This window comes from Hemibagrus wyckioides, linkage group LG23, assembly GCF_019097595.1.
Source record: "Hemibagrus wyckioides isolate EC202008001 linkage group LG23, SWU_Hwy_1.0, whole genome shotgun sequence".
Lineage (NCBI taxonomy): Eukaryota > Metazoa > Chordata > Actinopteri > Siluriformes > Bagridae > Hemibagrus > Hemibagrus wyckioides.
In genome coordinates, this window is record NC_080732.1 from 14,526,961 (window position 1) to 14,542,956 (window position 15,996).

General features: G+C 42.1%; 1 protein-coding gene across 4 annotated transcripts in view; it reads left to right on the forward strand.

Annotated features, from left to right (window-relative positions):
* Positions 1 to 15,996, forward strand: part of oxr1a (oxidation resistance 1a) — a 179,802-nt gene that overhangs the window by 161,398 nt on the left and 2,408 nt on the right. For 3 of the 4 annotated variants that reach the window (XM_058376861.1, XM_058376858.1, XM_058376859.1), the window contains 7 exons: positions 4,654 to 4,822; positions 5,822 to 5,987; positions 12,353 to 12,433; positions 13,333 to 13,458; positions 14,550 to 14,702; positions 15,492 to 15,587; positions 15,693 to 15,766. In XM_058376861.1, coding sequence (XP_058232844.1) covers positions 4,654 to 4,822; positions 5,822 to 5,987; positions 12,353 to 12,433; positions 13,333 to 13,458; positions 14,550 to 14,702; positions 15,492 to 15,587; positions 15,693 to 15,766 — 865 coding nt within the window. The remainder of the gene's footprint in view (positions 1 to 4,653; positions 4,823 to 5,821; positions 5,988 to 12,352; positions 12,434 to 13,332; positions 13,459 to 14,549; positions 14,703 to 15,491; positions 15,588 to 15,692; positions 15,767 to 15,996) is intronic. The other variant, XM_058376860.1, reaches the window with a different exon arrangement.

Consider the following 15,996-nt stretch of genomic DNA (forward strand, 5'->3'; position numbering starts at 1 on the left):
TAGTTTAGACAGATATTAAGAGCTGTAGTGCTACTTCTGTTCTTGGACACGTTTATAATTCTGGTCTTGTTTGCACACATCACTGAAATGTCAAAACCCTGAAGTTTTGCCTTAACGAGGTTAATTATCCAGATGACCGTTAAACCTAACTAGGGTCTAAATTAATAAGTATTAGAACACGAATACATAATTTATATGTTCTTTATAGCAAATCGCTACTGATGAAGCTGTTCATTATTCGAGATGACGTTCATGTAATTCCAAAAGTGTAATAAAAAATTGCTTGGCTCTTGAATGGCTGAAAAGTGTTTGTCAGGAGAATGGGTTCAGATCCTGACAATGCCCCAGTCATCCGTGGCTGGGAGAAATTTCCCCATGCTCACTTTGTGGAAAGGATGACACTGCTGAAAGAAACACACTAAGGAGAAAATAGGGAAAGATGTTGACCCAATATATTTATGCAGTATTTCAGGACTTTCTTATGCAGTCTGTTGAATGTATTGTTCAGTATCCGGACATATCGAATCTGTATCGAATACATGGCTGAAAATATGTCCGCATATAAAGCAGTAAAGCTTGAGTGTTTGGTGCTTGGCTGGTCGCTTCCGGAGCCACAGCTTCTTTCCATCCTCATGATGAGTGGGTTTATTATTTTATTCACTTCATCCAGAACCATGCAGCAAACACGATCCTGCACAGAACTCCAAGAACCAAGTGGAATTACACACCTGATTAGGGCACTGTAAATGAATGGGCTCTGGCAGTATAATGTTGTCTAAGTAGATTAAGCTCTCTTTGCCTGCGTGTGGTACGGCTCCGCCGGACGGCCATTCATCTCCCGCAGAGTTGACCTTCTCATAAGCTATTAAGCAAACATACATGGAAATCTCTGTTTTTATCCCTCCGATCACCGCAGACTTCGGCTTAAAAGCGTCTTATCCTGATTAATGACCTATGGAGGGTGCGTTGACCTTATTTGGACTGCGCTTAGATTTTGGTGATGTACTCGGTAATAGGAAATAAATTTAGAAGGTTTGCAAATTATTTAAGGAACAAATATAGCCGAAATTAGAAAGTGATGGAGAGAAGCCAGATACATACTAATTCAGTATTAGATTATCAGAGTGATCTACTTATACTTAAATATCTATAATTATTTTGCCTAGTTAGAAAAGCAGGGACTCATCCAGGAACAATAAAAAAACCCCACAAAAGCTAAAACTAATGAAATATTATTTGATGCATAATATTAGTTTTTTATTGTTTTTCTGATTCGTCTGAAGGCGTATGGTAATGCGCTGTAATTGAAATCAGAGGTTTATAATATTGGACTTGTTTAAATAGGTTAGTGTTTCTGTAGTAACATATCATTCACATAGACGTCTATGTAACACACGTATGGAAGGAAACTCCTGTGTCCAACTTTATAACAGTCTTTCTCACAGGCTGGTTTTGGGAGGACAGATGATTACAATATTAAGAATATACACTGTATTGGCAAAAGTTTTGGGACACCCCTCCAAATCATTGAATTCAGGTGTTCCTATCACTTCCATGGCCAAGGGTGTATAAAATATTCAGCATACCAAGATATTTTTGTTCCCAGCTTTATGGGAACAGTTTGGGGATGAACCCTTTCCTGTTCCAACATGACTGCACACCAGTGCACAAAGCAACGTCCATAAAGACATGGATGAGCGAGTGTGGCGTGGAGGAACTTCACAGAGTCCTGACCTCAACACTTTTAGGATGAATTATAGCGGAGACTGTGAGCCAGACCTTCTCGTCCAGCATCAGTGCCTGACCTCACAAATGCGCTTCTAGAGGAATGGTCAAAAATTCCCATGTGTAAAGCCTTCCCAGAGGATTTGAAGCTGTTATAGCTGCAAAGGGTGGAGTAACTCCATATTACATTCATGTGCATGTAAAAGCAGACGTCCCAACACTTTTGCCAATATAGTGTATAAGATCATGCTGCAATATTGTAATCTAAGGGATAGCAAAAACTAACCTTTACAACATGAAATGTAACTGCATACAGTTCAGACGTGCAGCTTGTCATTCTCTCGTCTCATTTTGTCAAGAGATTGCGGGTTTGAATCATGACTATAACACAGACGACCTGGGCTCGGAGCCAAGGGAGCAAAATTGGTCATGCTTTCCAGCCAATCCTGGGTATCTGTGAGCTCCTGAATGTGGAAGAGGGTAGTTTTTCCATTGAAAAGCAGCGGTTCACAAAGACACATTTGGCTGGTTTCACATGCCTTGAAAGAAACACATGCCCCCAGTTGATACTCGTCATATGATGGGTGTTGTCACCGATATATATTTTCATTCAACAGCACACTCTGTTTTGTTCTTTACTAATTTAACAGGATAATAAACTGCTCCAGAACGTACTGGGCAAAATTAGCCTTCAAGCAGCAGAGTGAGCTGGCACCAGTCTCCAAACTCTGTATGTCTCAGATCTCTTCATCTCTGAAATGCATTAGATGTTCACTTTTATGTGCCTTTTTCGGTGCTTTGGAGCAGTACAAAACATTTGATCAAACATCAGCCCTCAATGCCATCACTTCCATAAACCGTATCAATAACTCCTCCCTAATCCTAGGTCTGTCTCCTACTGCATTAACCTGCATGGGGCTGGCCATGAAAGCGCAAAATAATTGGCATGCAGGCAGGATCGCTTCCTCGCCAAGAAGTTTCCTGATTGGCTAATATACCTGGACTGTGTTGAAATATTTAGTTGTTGATTACAAAGCCCAGGACTGTCACAGATACTTTGGGGTTTTTTTTGTTTTGTTTATTTACTGTAGCACATTTATTGTAGTGATGGTTATCAGAATGGACTGACCGTTTTATAGAAAGTCAGATCATGTGCACTTGATAAAATAAAGCTGTGTAAATAAGATTTTTTGTGTTTCAGGATATTCAGGACCTTCCAGTAGGAGGGAATATTTTAAAAGAGTGTTTTGCTCATACTTTTGTACCAGTGCATGGCAGGTCTGATCTAGTTTTTCACTTTTAACAGCATTTCTAATACAGTTCTATAATTTAATCCTGCAAATGCTTTGTAATTCTTAGCCAACCACTAAACTATGCTTCTGTTCGTCTGCCTGAAGATATGGACATGTTACAAGGGAAAAAAAAACCCTAAGGCTTAAGCCGGTGCCGAGTCTGCATCAGCACAGTGGGAGAAAACACACTATATACTCAAGGCTGCAGGTTCAGTACCACTACAGCGTCTGTGTTAGGTTCTGACTGATGCCATGGCTACTGAGGAGGAGAGAAGAGTAACAGAAGAGGAGTTTTTCCTGAATCGAACACCATCTTGAGCTAGCAATTAATATTCAGGGTGTGTTAGCGTTTTTTTTTTTTTATCATCGATAGGCGTTCAAGGAGGAGTTCAGTTTTATCATCGCTTCCCTTTCAGAGAGAGAACTTTTACTTTAAGTGAGAAAAGACAAAGGACTGGTAGAATCCAGACGGGGGGGAAAATCTTCCAGCAAGCAGATCCACCTTCATTTTATTAAGTAAAGTAGATTTTACTATTTCAGAATTTCCTCCAAATTCTGGGTGTCTGATGTAAGCTAGATGAAGCTTTAAAAATGCAGTTTAAAAAGGTCGATCTATAAAGGTTTATTGAATCACTGAGACGCTTCGCAAATTATTTAAACGTAGAAACTTCCCTCCGCGTTTCCTTTAAATCAGACAAGCATTACCTGTCACCCGTTTTGTCCTTAAAACACAGTGAAGTCAGCGATTGATTTCCAATGATGCTTGTTCCGCTGTTTCCCCTGTCGCTGTCATGTTCGGTGATCCACAGCCCTAACCTTAACCCTCTGCAGGCGTCTCAGTGTCTGCCCTAGGTGTTACTGAAGGGTGGCCACAGTAACAACCAGCTCTTTATCTCCCTCACAACTCGCTCTCCTCGTCCCTCGAGGGTATTAACGGGAACTGCTCATGTCTCGGCAATGTGATGGTCTGAAAACAAGAGCAAGACGGTGCACTCATATCATGTCCATTTAAATTTTTACGGTCATTAAGAAAAGAATATGTCCTTGTGTACAGAGTGAGAGAAGCACGTGAATGGCCGTCTTGTACATTGAGCATGATCTGCTTGGAAGAAAAGAGATTTCCGATTGCTGTTTATCTATGCAGTGTGCATACACATCTCTTTGCAACCATGATGAGCAGAAAAGCTCACCAGTCTACAGTTTTCTACTCTGCTGAAAACTCCTCTGAACATTGGGGCAACTTCCTATAACTATACTTTTGGAAATAGTTTCTTTCCTTATTTTTGATATGGAATTTCTCTAGGTATGCACTGATACTAGATCTGCTATAGGATACCTGCTTGATGTCGTGGTTATTTTCTCTCACTGGATAAAAATGTTCATATACCAGCCTTCCATACCACCGTGATACTTACCTGACGTAAGCAAAGGGTATGTTGCCATGCTAATGGAAGTCCATGATGTCGGTCAGGACATTGATGGTGATCAAAGCAAAGTAGATTTGATGATACAGCGTGAACTGTCCATCCCAAAACGATTTTTACTGGTGTGTGTCATTTGTCAGAATGAAATGTCAGACCCACTTGTTTCAGATTATTATTATCATGAAATCAATTCCCTCATCCGTGTGTCTCAGGTCCGGCTGTGTCCAGGGAGAGGCGGCTGTCCAGGTCTCACAAGTTTCTGTGCCTGAGAGTGGGCAAGGCCATGAAGAAGACCTTTGTGTCCAACGCCAGCGCCTCGATGCAGCAGTACGCCCAGCGCGATCGTAAACACGAGTACTGGTTCTCCGTGCCACAGGAGAGGTGACTTAGCACCAGACACAGCCCTCACTTATTATTCTTCCTTCACTTTTGCTCGGGGTTGAGGTTTTATGTAGTCTGGTTTCGCAGAAAATTAATATCTTTTGAATTTCAGCTGGGATTTGATTCATATCCTGATAGATAAACATTAGGGATTTTTTAAGCCCCAGGACTTAAACCCGTAGAATAGATTCGAAACTCTTCGCCACTGAGGTTTAATGTCCCTCTGTTTGCGTAATTTACTCCACTTTTCCGAAAGCTTAAAACTCTTCATTAGATAAGGTTTTCCTAAATCTCAGCTTTTAACAACTTTTAATTCCCAGTACAAAGCAGCTCCTGAGAGCCCATTAAAAACCATAAGCTGTGTGTTGCTAGGAAATTACACCAAAGTATGCAGCAATGTAATTCAATTGAAGCGTGGTTCGTTTTACACCAGAAGTCATTTCCAGAAGCCTTGCCGTCAGTTCTGCTTGTCGGTGCCATTACAATGCCGCTTTTGTCTCTTGTCATGCGAGGACACGCTGAGAATCGCTTCCTTTCATATAATACAAGAACCCAGTGTTCGTCAGTCTGTGGCCTGGCCGCTGGGCTTTGACCTCGGCTCTTGATTGGCTGTAGATTGTGCTGGCTAATACAAGTACACAAGTGTTATTGCATGTATAACTCATAAACAGTGTTGAGCAGAAAAGTGTCTAAGAATACATAACACACTGATCCTTCAGGTAGAACTGCAGAACATCGCATCGAGCTCTGGAGTAGCCGTAGCCCTCCTATGAGGTCAAACCACCTTCTTCCTCGCTCATCAACATAGTGTTTTATTCTGCAGAACTGCCCCCAAATAGCGAGAAGAGCTCTAGAGGCTGTTGAGGAGATTAGCAGTTTCTTATATACCCAAATCATGTCTATGTCCAACATAAATACAGTGCTTAAAGTCACTTAAATTACATTTTTTATTCATGATTTTATGGTTCTTCATGTGGCTTATGTCCTCTGTCCATGTAGATCAGACCATCTTTACTTATTCTTCATGCACTGGAGTCCAGAGACATTCGGCGATGGCATGGGTAGCATCAGCCGCGAGCCCGGGTTCATGGTAGTCAAAAAAATCGATGAACCCGAAGCTGACAGCGAGCAGACGACATCAGACTCCTCAACCAAGGAGTGGGAGGTAGCCTCTGTCCATCAGCTCTCTTTTCTTCTGACCCCTTCCTTTAAATTTGCTCCACTCTTAAAGCTTTCTGAACAATCTGATTTTGACATGATTCAATTGTTTTCTGCAGCGATGTTAACACGTGTTTGTGTTCGTTAACTAGTACGTTTTGCTTGTGCGCTGCCACGTGGAGATGATTTGAACTTGCCGTATACACGTATTACTGTGTGTTTTGCACTCTGTGTCTTTTGTGTTCTGTTTGTGTTTTCTGTATTCTAGGTGCCTGGAACGTTCACGTTTTCATCGCACCTCCTCTCCCATTTGCCATCCCACTTATGTTGTCAGAGCTTTTGTTGTGTCTGACCTTTATCTGTCTGAAATTAGTTTGTACACTTGGTCAGTAAATTACCCCGCCCCCCCCATGATTATTTTTTACCGTGAGCTTGAAGCTGGTGTTTTGCATGATTGTGTTCTGTTTTCTTTGAACAAAGCAGCTCATGTATGTACTGGACGCATGAGCTCCTCTGTTGTACACCAGAACCAAGGCATGGTTTAAAGACGAGTGTTTTTTGACTTAAACCATGCTGGTGTGACAATAAATACGAGTGCAGAGACTGGTATAAATGTGAGAAGAGCTTAAAAAAAATTAATGTAAGGATTTATTTTTGCCATTTGAATCAGACTGTTTGCTCAGAGTGTGTGGTGTGTGGTGGTCTGTCTATATGTGGCCCTGTGCTGGACTGGCGACCTGTCCAGGGTTGTACCCTTGCCTTTCTCCCAATGTGTGCTGGGATAGTCTCCAGCAGATCCCCATGACCCTAATTAGGAATAAAGCAGGTATAGATAATGGATGGATGGATGTTTGCTCACAGTGTGGTATGAAGTGATGCAAGGGGTTAATTTATTTCTACGTCAGACTGAAGATTCATGCAGCATATCGGTGATGGTCATGCCAGGTGATTAGACACCAATCATGCCAGGTGATTAGACAGAGCAAAACAACATCTAGGTTTTAGCATGTGAATATGATGTAAAGAGTATATTGAAGCCTTTTATTGAAGACACATCTGTATCACATCATCAGGTCCTGTTGTTGGTCTAATATCACAATCAGTGAATGGTTATACATGTTATCATGTAGATTAGCCAGGATATTGTGAAAATGAAGAGAACACTACAGAAGTAGTAAGATTATGGTCTGGCATTCGTCCGTCCACAAAGGGACGATGGTGCAGCTTCGGACCTTTGAGAGCGGAGCTGCCGTTGTTGCCTTTTCTTACAGTTTCCTCTGTTTGCATACAGCAGTTTGATCCTGTTATCCTCCGCTTGCTGAATCCCCTGGTTGGTTGACAGCAAGAAATATTTAGACACGGAAATATTTAGATTGTGTTCGTGTCTTGAATTCAGCGTGTTCACGTTGTTGTTGTTGTTGTAAAACCACAACGGGGAGTCGATTATTTTGGAGCTGCTCTGCGATGAGTGTAAGGATGAAAAGATGTAGTCAAAAGCAGCTGGCATATGCCTACATGGAAATAGTGGTGCAGCAATCTGGTGTGAGCTATGCTGAAACCAATCCACCCTATGAAAGAAAGCGATACTGCAACTCAGGCAGCACTTTAAATTTTAATGTAAATCAATGATGTAGGAAACAAAGCAAGATTGATTTGTCATTCTGTGACTTGGGCACTGGACAAAGTCTTGTGTTTAGCATAAGTAAAGTTTCCTCCCCTCCTCGGTGTCAGTGTTAAACAAGATTTTTCGAGATTTCGCAGGCTGTTATTGGGGTTTTACTTCAAATCTTAGTTTAGATTCGGCTTGTGATAATGTAGTGAGTTATTAATAATGTATAAAATGAGTAAATAATCTTTGAGCGTAGCTTTTGGGTTGCGTGTGTGTGTGTGTGTCCACAAGGATAGGAAAATCTGATATTTATACCTATATATCAGATTTTAAAAAACTTATTTAAGAAAATGAAAAAAAGTTTTCTTTTGGTCATTAAGGTAAAGATTAGGGTTAGTGTTGTACATAGCTTTTATTTAAATTATGCCAAAAGTGTGTGTGTGTGTATATATATATATATAGTGTGTGTGTGTGTACTTACAACTTAGTGGTTAAGGTGTTAGACTTGATCAGAAGGTTGTGAGTTTGTATCCCAGGTCCACCAAGCTGCCCCTGAGCAAGGCCCTTAACCCTACAAAATATAAAATGAGATAAAAATTGTAAGTTGCTCTCTGTGTGTGTGTGTGTGTGTGTGTGTGTGTGTGTGTGTGTGTGGGGAAGACAAAAAAAAGCGCGCTGTCTCTTTAAGAGCGCGTGCTGTCAGACGGGTGATAGGCGGGCGCAGTCTCTGTCGGAGCCAATCCGAGACGTTATTGTGCTCGATGTGGAATTTCATTGGTTGTTATAGTGTCAATCATATTCCAAGAAAAAGTCCCGTGTTGAGTTGGGCTTGTTTTGTGAGTGTGTGTGTGTGTGTGTGTGTGCGCGTTGCTCGGCGAAACTGGAGTAATTGATTAGAAGCGGCTGGGATGTGAGGGTTGGAACACGCCTCACCCTGAAAAGATATGTTCTCCAAGAGGGTGAAAGAAGTGGAGCCGCTCACCGCTAAGTATACCTATGTACGTGGCAGTGTGTTTTTGTCGCTGTTTGGCGGGATGGGGTGGGGGGGGTTTGGCTGCACGCGCCTAGTAAACACCCGCTCCTGTGTTGAACTCGGGACAGGTGTGATTGTTGTTTAATGCTGGATTAAAAATCCACACCACGTGGTGTTTGTTTATTTTTCTTTCTCTCTTTCTAACGCACCGTATTAAACTTACACGCGTGTCCTTCGTGGTTTGTTGGCCGGATGAAGGAAAGGATTTGGAAAAGTCTACTAGCTAGCGCGCTAGGACGCTTAGCCAGCTACCAAGTTCACGAGGCGGATTGAGAGGGGGTTTGCTTGGTATTCATTAAAGTGCTCACTTCTAATTTACTGTTTCCTGAGGAAACCTGTTAGTGGTTATGTCTTCAGGTTCCCTCTGTGGTGCTGTGATACGAGGGTGATTGAACTCAGAAACTACACTGATCTAATAGTTCCTCATGGTTGCTGTTATTTATTTGCATTATTCACTGCCCAGTGTCACCCAGATGAGGATGAGGTTCCCTTCTGAGTCTGGTTCCTCTCAAGGTGTCTTCCTCATATCTTCTCAGGGGGTTTTTCATCACCACCGTCACCTCAGGCTTTCTCTTTGGGATAAAATAATGTTTTTCCCCCCCTACTGTTTCTCTACTTTTGTAAAGCTGCTTTGAGACAATGTCTGTTGTAAAAGGTGCTATACAATTGAATTGACATTGATACACAGAGTGCACAAAGGCCAGGACTAAGAAAGGAGTTCTCATGTGATGAGTTGGACACTAGAAAGTATAATTTTATAAAGATTCTCATTTCGATTTGTTTGGTTGTCAGCACAATAGATTCAGCTATTTTGATGATTTCATCCTGTACCTGTCTCGTGTTTGTCCAATCAAATGCTCTCTATAACGTATATGCCGCGCCCCCTGAAGTGTGTCTTGCTCTACAGTAGCAGCTTGTTAGCAGAATACGTGCCTCACAATGCGCGTCTGCCGTTCAGACGTGTCCGACAACTCTCGGCGGTAATCCTACTGGTTGTACCGATGGTCATCCTCGGCTTAGACGTGGACGGTGTAACTCCCTAAAATACACAGCATCTCGTCTTGTGGAATATCCTTGTTAAAGCTGACAGGTGCCGGTGGAAATAGCAGCGAGAAATCCTCCACGGTTGAAAAAGGGTACAACTCAGTTTTATTCCCCCTCACACTTGATATTCTGTTGGTTTATTTTCGAGCATGCCGAATTTATAGTGTTGTACACTGTACATTTTCTGGAGTCGATGATGGATATTCATCATACATGATTATTTTCTGCTTATATTATAGCCTGATTACATTGTTCTGCAGTGTAATGACCTGTGCTGAGTGCAGGCATTATTATCCTCATGATCATTTTCATTGTACCTTTAAAACCTAAACATTTGTGTGTGTGTGTGTGTGTGAGAGAGAGAGAAAATTATTTGCCCAGAGGTTTGGGCTTGCTCTGGTATGCACTGTCATTAAAGAAAGTATGTTTGAGGTTAACTATATTGCGCACAGCAGCTAAACCTACAGGTTTGGAAGAAATGAACTGAATTAATGAAGTAGAACAAACACGACTCAGAACCTCAGAGGGCCGGGTCTGTGTCTAGTTCTGCTCTGAGAACACAGCAGTCAGAGTACATACACTATATTGGCAAAAGTTTTGGGACATTTGCCTTTACATGCACGTGAATGTAATATGGACTTGGCCCACACTTTGCCGCTATAACAGCTTTAGCTCTTCTGGGAAGGATTTCCACAAGGTTTAGGAGTGTGTTTATGGGAATTTTTGACCATTCCTCTAGAAGCGCATTTGTGAGGTCAGGCACTGATGTTGGATGAGAAGGTCTGGCTCCAATTCTCCGCTCTAATTCATCCCAAAGGTGTTCTGTGGGTTTGAGGTCAGGACTCTGTTCAGGCCAGTCAAGTTCCTCCACACCAAACTCGCTCAACAATGTCTTTATGGACCTTGCTTTGTGCACTGGTGCACAGTCATGTTGGAACAGGAAGGGGTCATCCCCAAACTGTTCCCACAAAGTTGGAAGCATGAAATTGTCCAAAATGTCTTGGTATGCTGAAGCATTAAGAGTTCCTTTCACTGGAACTAAGGGGCTGAGCCCAACCCCTGAAAAACAACACCTGAATTCAGTGATTTGGAGGGGTGTCCCAAAACTTTTGGCAACGTGTGTATTTAAAGGGAAGGACAGCATGATCTCTGTCTGTCATATAACAAGAAGATTACTGTCTAGTAATCCTGTAATCCGTATAATTTGGATTTGCGAGAAATGTTATTATAAGAAGCGTGCTCTTGTAATCTATTCGAACATAGTTTGCCTTTTTATGACAACCTAATTTCCTGTCCCCTGGGATACAGTAGTTCTCTGACATGTACCAGTAGTCTTTTCCGTGTTAGTCAGTATTCAGTACAATGTGCTAAAAGTTTTAGAGAGCCATTCAGGAAAAAAATGTAATCTCTCACCCTTATACGTCCGTGATCCACAATCTGATATTTAACGTTTTAGTTTCTGGTAATGTTTCCTGTATGTGTCCGGTAGGAATGCTCAGATTTTATCACTCACTGCAATAACCAGTTTGAGTCTCTTGGCCATCCAAAGCTTCATGTTTGATCTCTTATTATCCAAACTACTATCATTGACCACTAACACGTTTAGTCATAAGGCCAGATGTGATTTGAGCGCCGATGTCTGCTCTCTCTAAGTGCTGACTGACCCTGAAAGGAAAAAATAAAGAAGATATACTGTTATGAGAAAAATGACAAATTCTGTGGCTTAGTTTTGAAGGAATAATTTTTTTGGGATAAGTTCCAGAGCTGGATCATCCAAGACCGAGTTTGCAGTAAAAATGAGTCATTCTATTAGACTAAATCTCTGCTGCTACAGGGAATCACTGCTGGGTCAAATCTTCCTGCCAGTTCTTGATATTCTTGCTCACTCATCTTGCTCAAATTTGGCTTTTCTTCACATTTCTTCTCCTGATCGCTAGTATACAAATACTGTTTAACCACCCGAGGCTCCGTATTTGCATATTTGTGTTCTCTATCCACATGAAGTGGAGGGGGAAAAAATGAGAATAGACGCTAGGCTTGTATGCTTCTTTTATGCAGTCTAAGTGCATGTGAACAGGTTTACCAGTGCCTCTGAGCGATTTGTACCTGTGCTTTAGGGGGTGATGTGACATTACTACCCTGTTAAATCCTGTTTCCTAGTGAAATACGCAGCATTTTTCCACGTGCATTCGACCTAAAACGGCGCTGCTTGCCGTTAATGTGTCTTGTTTAGGCAGTTTTGTAAAGCCTTGACATAGCAACAGTCTCTGTACAGTTAACAAAGCTAATTTTAGCACCGATAACTATCCACCAGACCAAAGGTAGCCTGGCAACAAACGCAGCTAATAAAACAATTAAATTAAGCAGAACCCTGTTTTTTTTTTTCTTCTTCTTCCTCTTCTACTCTTTCTTCCCCTCCTCTTTTACGAAGGCCATATTATCTTAAGATGGTTTATTGAGAAACAGCTCACACAGCCATGCAAAACACTTGCTCACATTTTAGATTTAGTCAAAGCATCCCTGTTTTTTTGTGTCGGCAATAAGGATATTCGTTTTGAACAGTGATTTCGGTGAAGGCTGCAGTCTCCACACATTGCTTTCACACTCCATGCTCACTACTGTGCTCGCTCTCTCTCCATGCTCAGCTGTGGCTTCTTCCCCCCCCCCCTTCCTATCTCTGTACCAGGTAGTGTCACTGAGCGAACACCACCGCCGGATCGATGCACTAAACACTGAAGATCTGCGCGCCCTGTGCAAACGGCTCCAGGTGCCTGGCCATAGATCCCCAAAGAAACCTAGAACTCTTCTAGAGTCGATTATCTTGAGTAGTCCTTAGCTTTACTTTTGGGTTTTTCTTAGCTTAGTAGTGCAATGCGGTTGTGCCGGACACAAGCGTATAGCGGCAAACATGGAAATGTTTGCGAGCAGAGTCGAGGAAGTGTGACGGTTTGGAAAAACACATCACATGTCACCGTTCTGCTTAACAGATGCAAATGAAAATGTGAAGGGTTTTCCCAGGCCATTCCATTTTTTGTCAAATCTTTATTTTGAGCAGGATTACCGCAGGCCCAGACTCGCCACATCCTTGCAACAAACGTTACCTAGATAGGTGGTATTGCATATCGTCTGCAATGAAGGATGGTGGAGAGGGTGTACTGTTGAAAAAGGATGGAAGTTAGGGCTCTATAGAGTGTTTGCTCAATTGTTCGCCATGGACAAAGCAGGTAATTCAAGCAAGGGTTGTGTAACCCGAGTGTGTTCAGGCTGCAAGAGGCAAAGTGTCCCTGTCTTTGCCACTATTCTATGAAACTGAGCAGTCCCATGAGTCTTACAATCCAGGTTAGCCGGTTACTTGATATTTAGTTAGCGTAATAGTCTAGATAGGTATCGTGCATAACTAGGGCAGATATAGATCTATAGATAAAATATTTTGTTGCGTGTAAATCTTTTGGTTAATGTGCTTCTTTTTTTTCTTTTTTTTTGCATGCATGATCATTTAAATAAACAAATTTCCTTGAGGATATTTTACCCTTGATGTTGGATTATAAACCAAGCTAAAGACATTTAGATTCAAACCACTGTACCCTATATTATAAGCCAGAAAGTAATACAGGTTCTCGCGTTTAGCCGCTGCTCACTTTTGCTTACACTGTTCTCCGCTTCTAGATCACCACAAAGGAAGAGGTGAACTCCAAGCATGGCACCTCCATCACAGCCAGCCTGGAGCCGGAGACCTTCAAACCCAACCTGAGTGAGCCTAGTGACCTCCTGGAGGCTGAACAGATAGAGAAGGTGAGCCTTATCGATCCCACTCTTTGCTTGCATGGCTTCAAGTGCTAGTTTCACTCTACAGGAGGTAAGGAGCTCATTGATCCTCCTCCAGTAAGGTGCTTTCTTAAGCATCCTCAAATTATCGATCGGTTTTAGATCATCACACACTGGCAGAAAAGCCTGAAGCATTACATTTTGTTTATGAATTTCCTAAAACATAAAAATAGTGCCTAAACAAAGCAGCGTTATTTGATATTGACATATTTTCAATGTAAGTACATTGTGCGCGGTTACAGAGGTGGGAATGCCGTATAATAGATGATGTAGCAGTTATTTTTGGCATTTCTGTCAGCCTGGAAGATGTCTGGGAGTAATTACAGCCTTATGAAGGATTCATTACATCTCAGTGTTGAAGATGGCCTGAGATTCACAATGGGTTTATTAGAAGAACACTATTGTAGGTTTGGTGTCTAAAAAATATACCTGTACATTTAATAAAGGAATGCTGCTGGACATCAGCTGTATTTGAGTCGTACTTGTCCCGAATGCTGTCATCTCTGATTGTCTCCATTTTTTTGCTCACTGTGCCCGTATTCTGTGAGATCTATTTGTTTTGATGCCACACTCAGCGATGCCCTACGGGTATTGGCCTTTCGGCAGCATCAGCACTTCAAGAAAATAGATCAAATAAGGTGGCGTCTCATCCTGCGTTCCGCACATACTGCTGGCAAACCGGTCAAAACACGATCCAAGACACAAAGCCAAGACAAGCGTATAAAAACAAATCCTCACACAGATTTACGCTGAAGTTCTATAGCACTCTGGAGCGCATTCAAGTGTGTACACATGGGGCTGTATCGTGCTTGGTTAGGTTCTCTGCCTGCTGGTGTTAAAAGGTCATTGCTACTGTAATTGGGCATTGATGACCGTGGCCTTTGAGCATTCAATTTCATTCCACTGATGTACAGTTTTCCGAATTTCTCTCTCCGTTTCCTTTTTCTGTGCTCTGAGAACGCTAGCATGCTTTTTCATCGATTTTCCATTTATTTATTTGCCCTATCTATTTTTTTTATCCACCTCTGCTAATGAGCCATCCTCCATGTTTTTCACAGCTAGCAAAGCATCTCCCTCCCAGAACCATAGGCTATCCATGGACGCTGGCATTCAGCACATCCAAGCACGGCATGAGTATTAAAACCCTGTACCGGATCATGCAGGGACAGGATTCTCCCGTGCTCCTCGTCATTAAAGACAGTGACGGACAGGTAAGACTCTCCCAAAGCATGACTGAACTAAGGGCTTTCCTTTAAATACATATGCTATATTGCCAAAAGTTTTGGGACACCCTTCCAAATCATTGAATTCGGGGGGTTGTGCTTGGCCACTTAATACTTCAGACATTTTGGACAATTTCCAGCTTTGTGGGAACAGTTTGTTCCAACATGACTGCACACCTGTGCACAAAGCAAGGTCCATAAAGACATGGATGAGCGAGGTTGGTGTGGAGGAACTTGACTCGCCTGCACAGAGTCCTGACCTCAACCTGATAGAACACCTTTGGGATGAATTAGAGCGGAGACTGCAAGCCAGACCTTCTCGTTTAACATCAGTCCCTGACCTCACAAATGCGCATTTAGAGAATTGGTCAAAAATTCCCATAAACGCACTCCTAAACTTTGTGGAAAGCCTTCCCAGAAGACCCGAAGCTATTATAGCTGAAAGGGGGCAGGACAACTCCATATTACGTTTATGTGCATGTAAAGGCAGACGTTCCAAAACATTTGGCAATATAGTGAACTTCACATGAATGGCAGCTTGGGGTACTGATTATTGCGAGCGTTATTCTGCTAGACCAGTGGCCGATTGGCCTAGTGATCTATTTTGCGCTTGTGTGTGACATCTTTTATTATGATGATATCCATCTATTGCCTTTGTGCATTTTTCCAGTTCATTTATTCTGTGGGAAATGCACTGGAGGAATTCAATAGCCCATACAGGCTGTATTGTAGCTCATGATAACATTTACTCATCAGTGTGGTCTGTGTGCTGTCTAGGTGTTTGGGGCCTTAGCATCAGAGCCCTTTAAAGTAAGCGACGGATTTTACGGCACTGGAGAAACATTCCTCTTCTCCTTCTATCCGCAGTTTGAGGTGTGGTTCATTTACGGTTTCTGAGAAGCTTGTTGCATTTTTAAGTCAGTATGTTGACATGACTGCACTGAAATGGATTTCCGCCTGTATTTTCTGTGCCGTCAGGTCTACAAATGGACAGGTGATAACATGTTCTTCATCAAAGGAGACATGGACTCCCTGGCATTTGGTGGAGGAAGGTAAGTCCTTTCTGTGTCTGATATACAGGTTTACTAGCTTTTGAACTCGTGCTCTTTGCAGAGCTTTATTCATTTGAATAGATTTGTATGTACAACATATTTGGTTGTATGGCACGAGGGGTTTCCTCTCAGGTTGTGCTGTCAAGATGCTGCTGCCTGCAAATTTTAGAAAACATGCATGTTATGAATCCTTTAAATCCAGACAATGACCGGAAATGTGTTTAACTGGC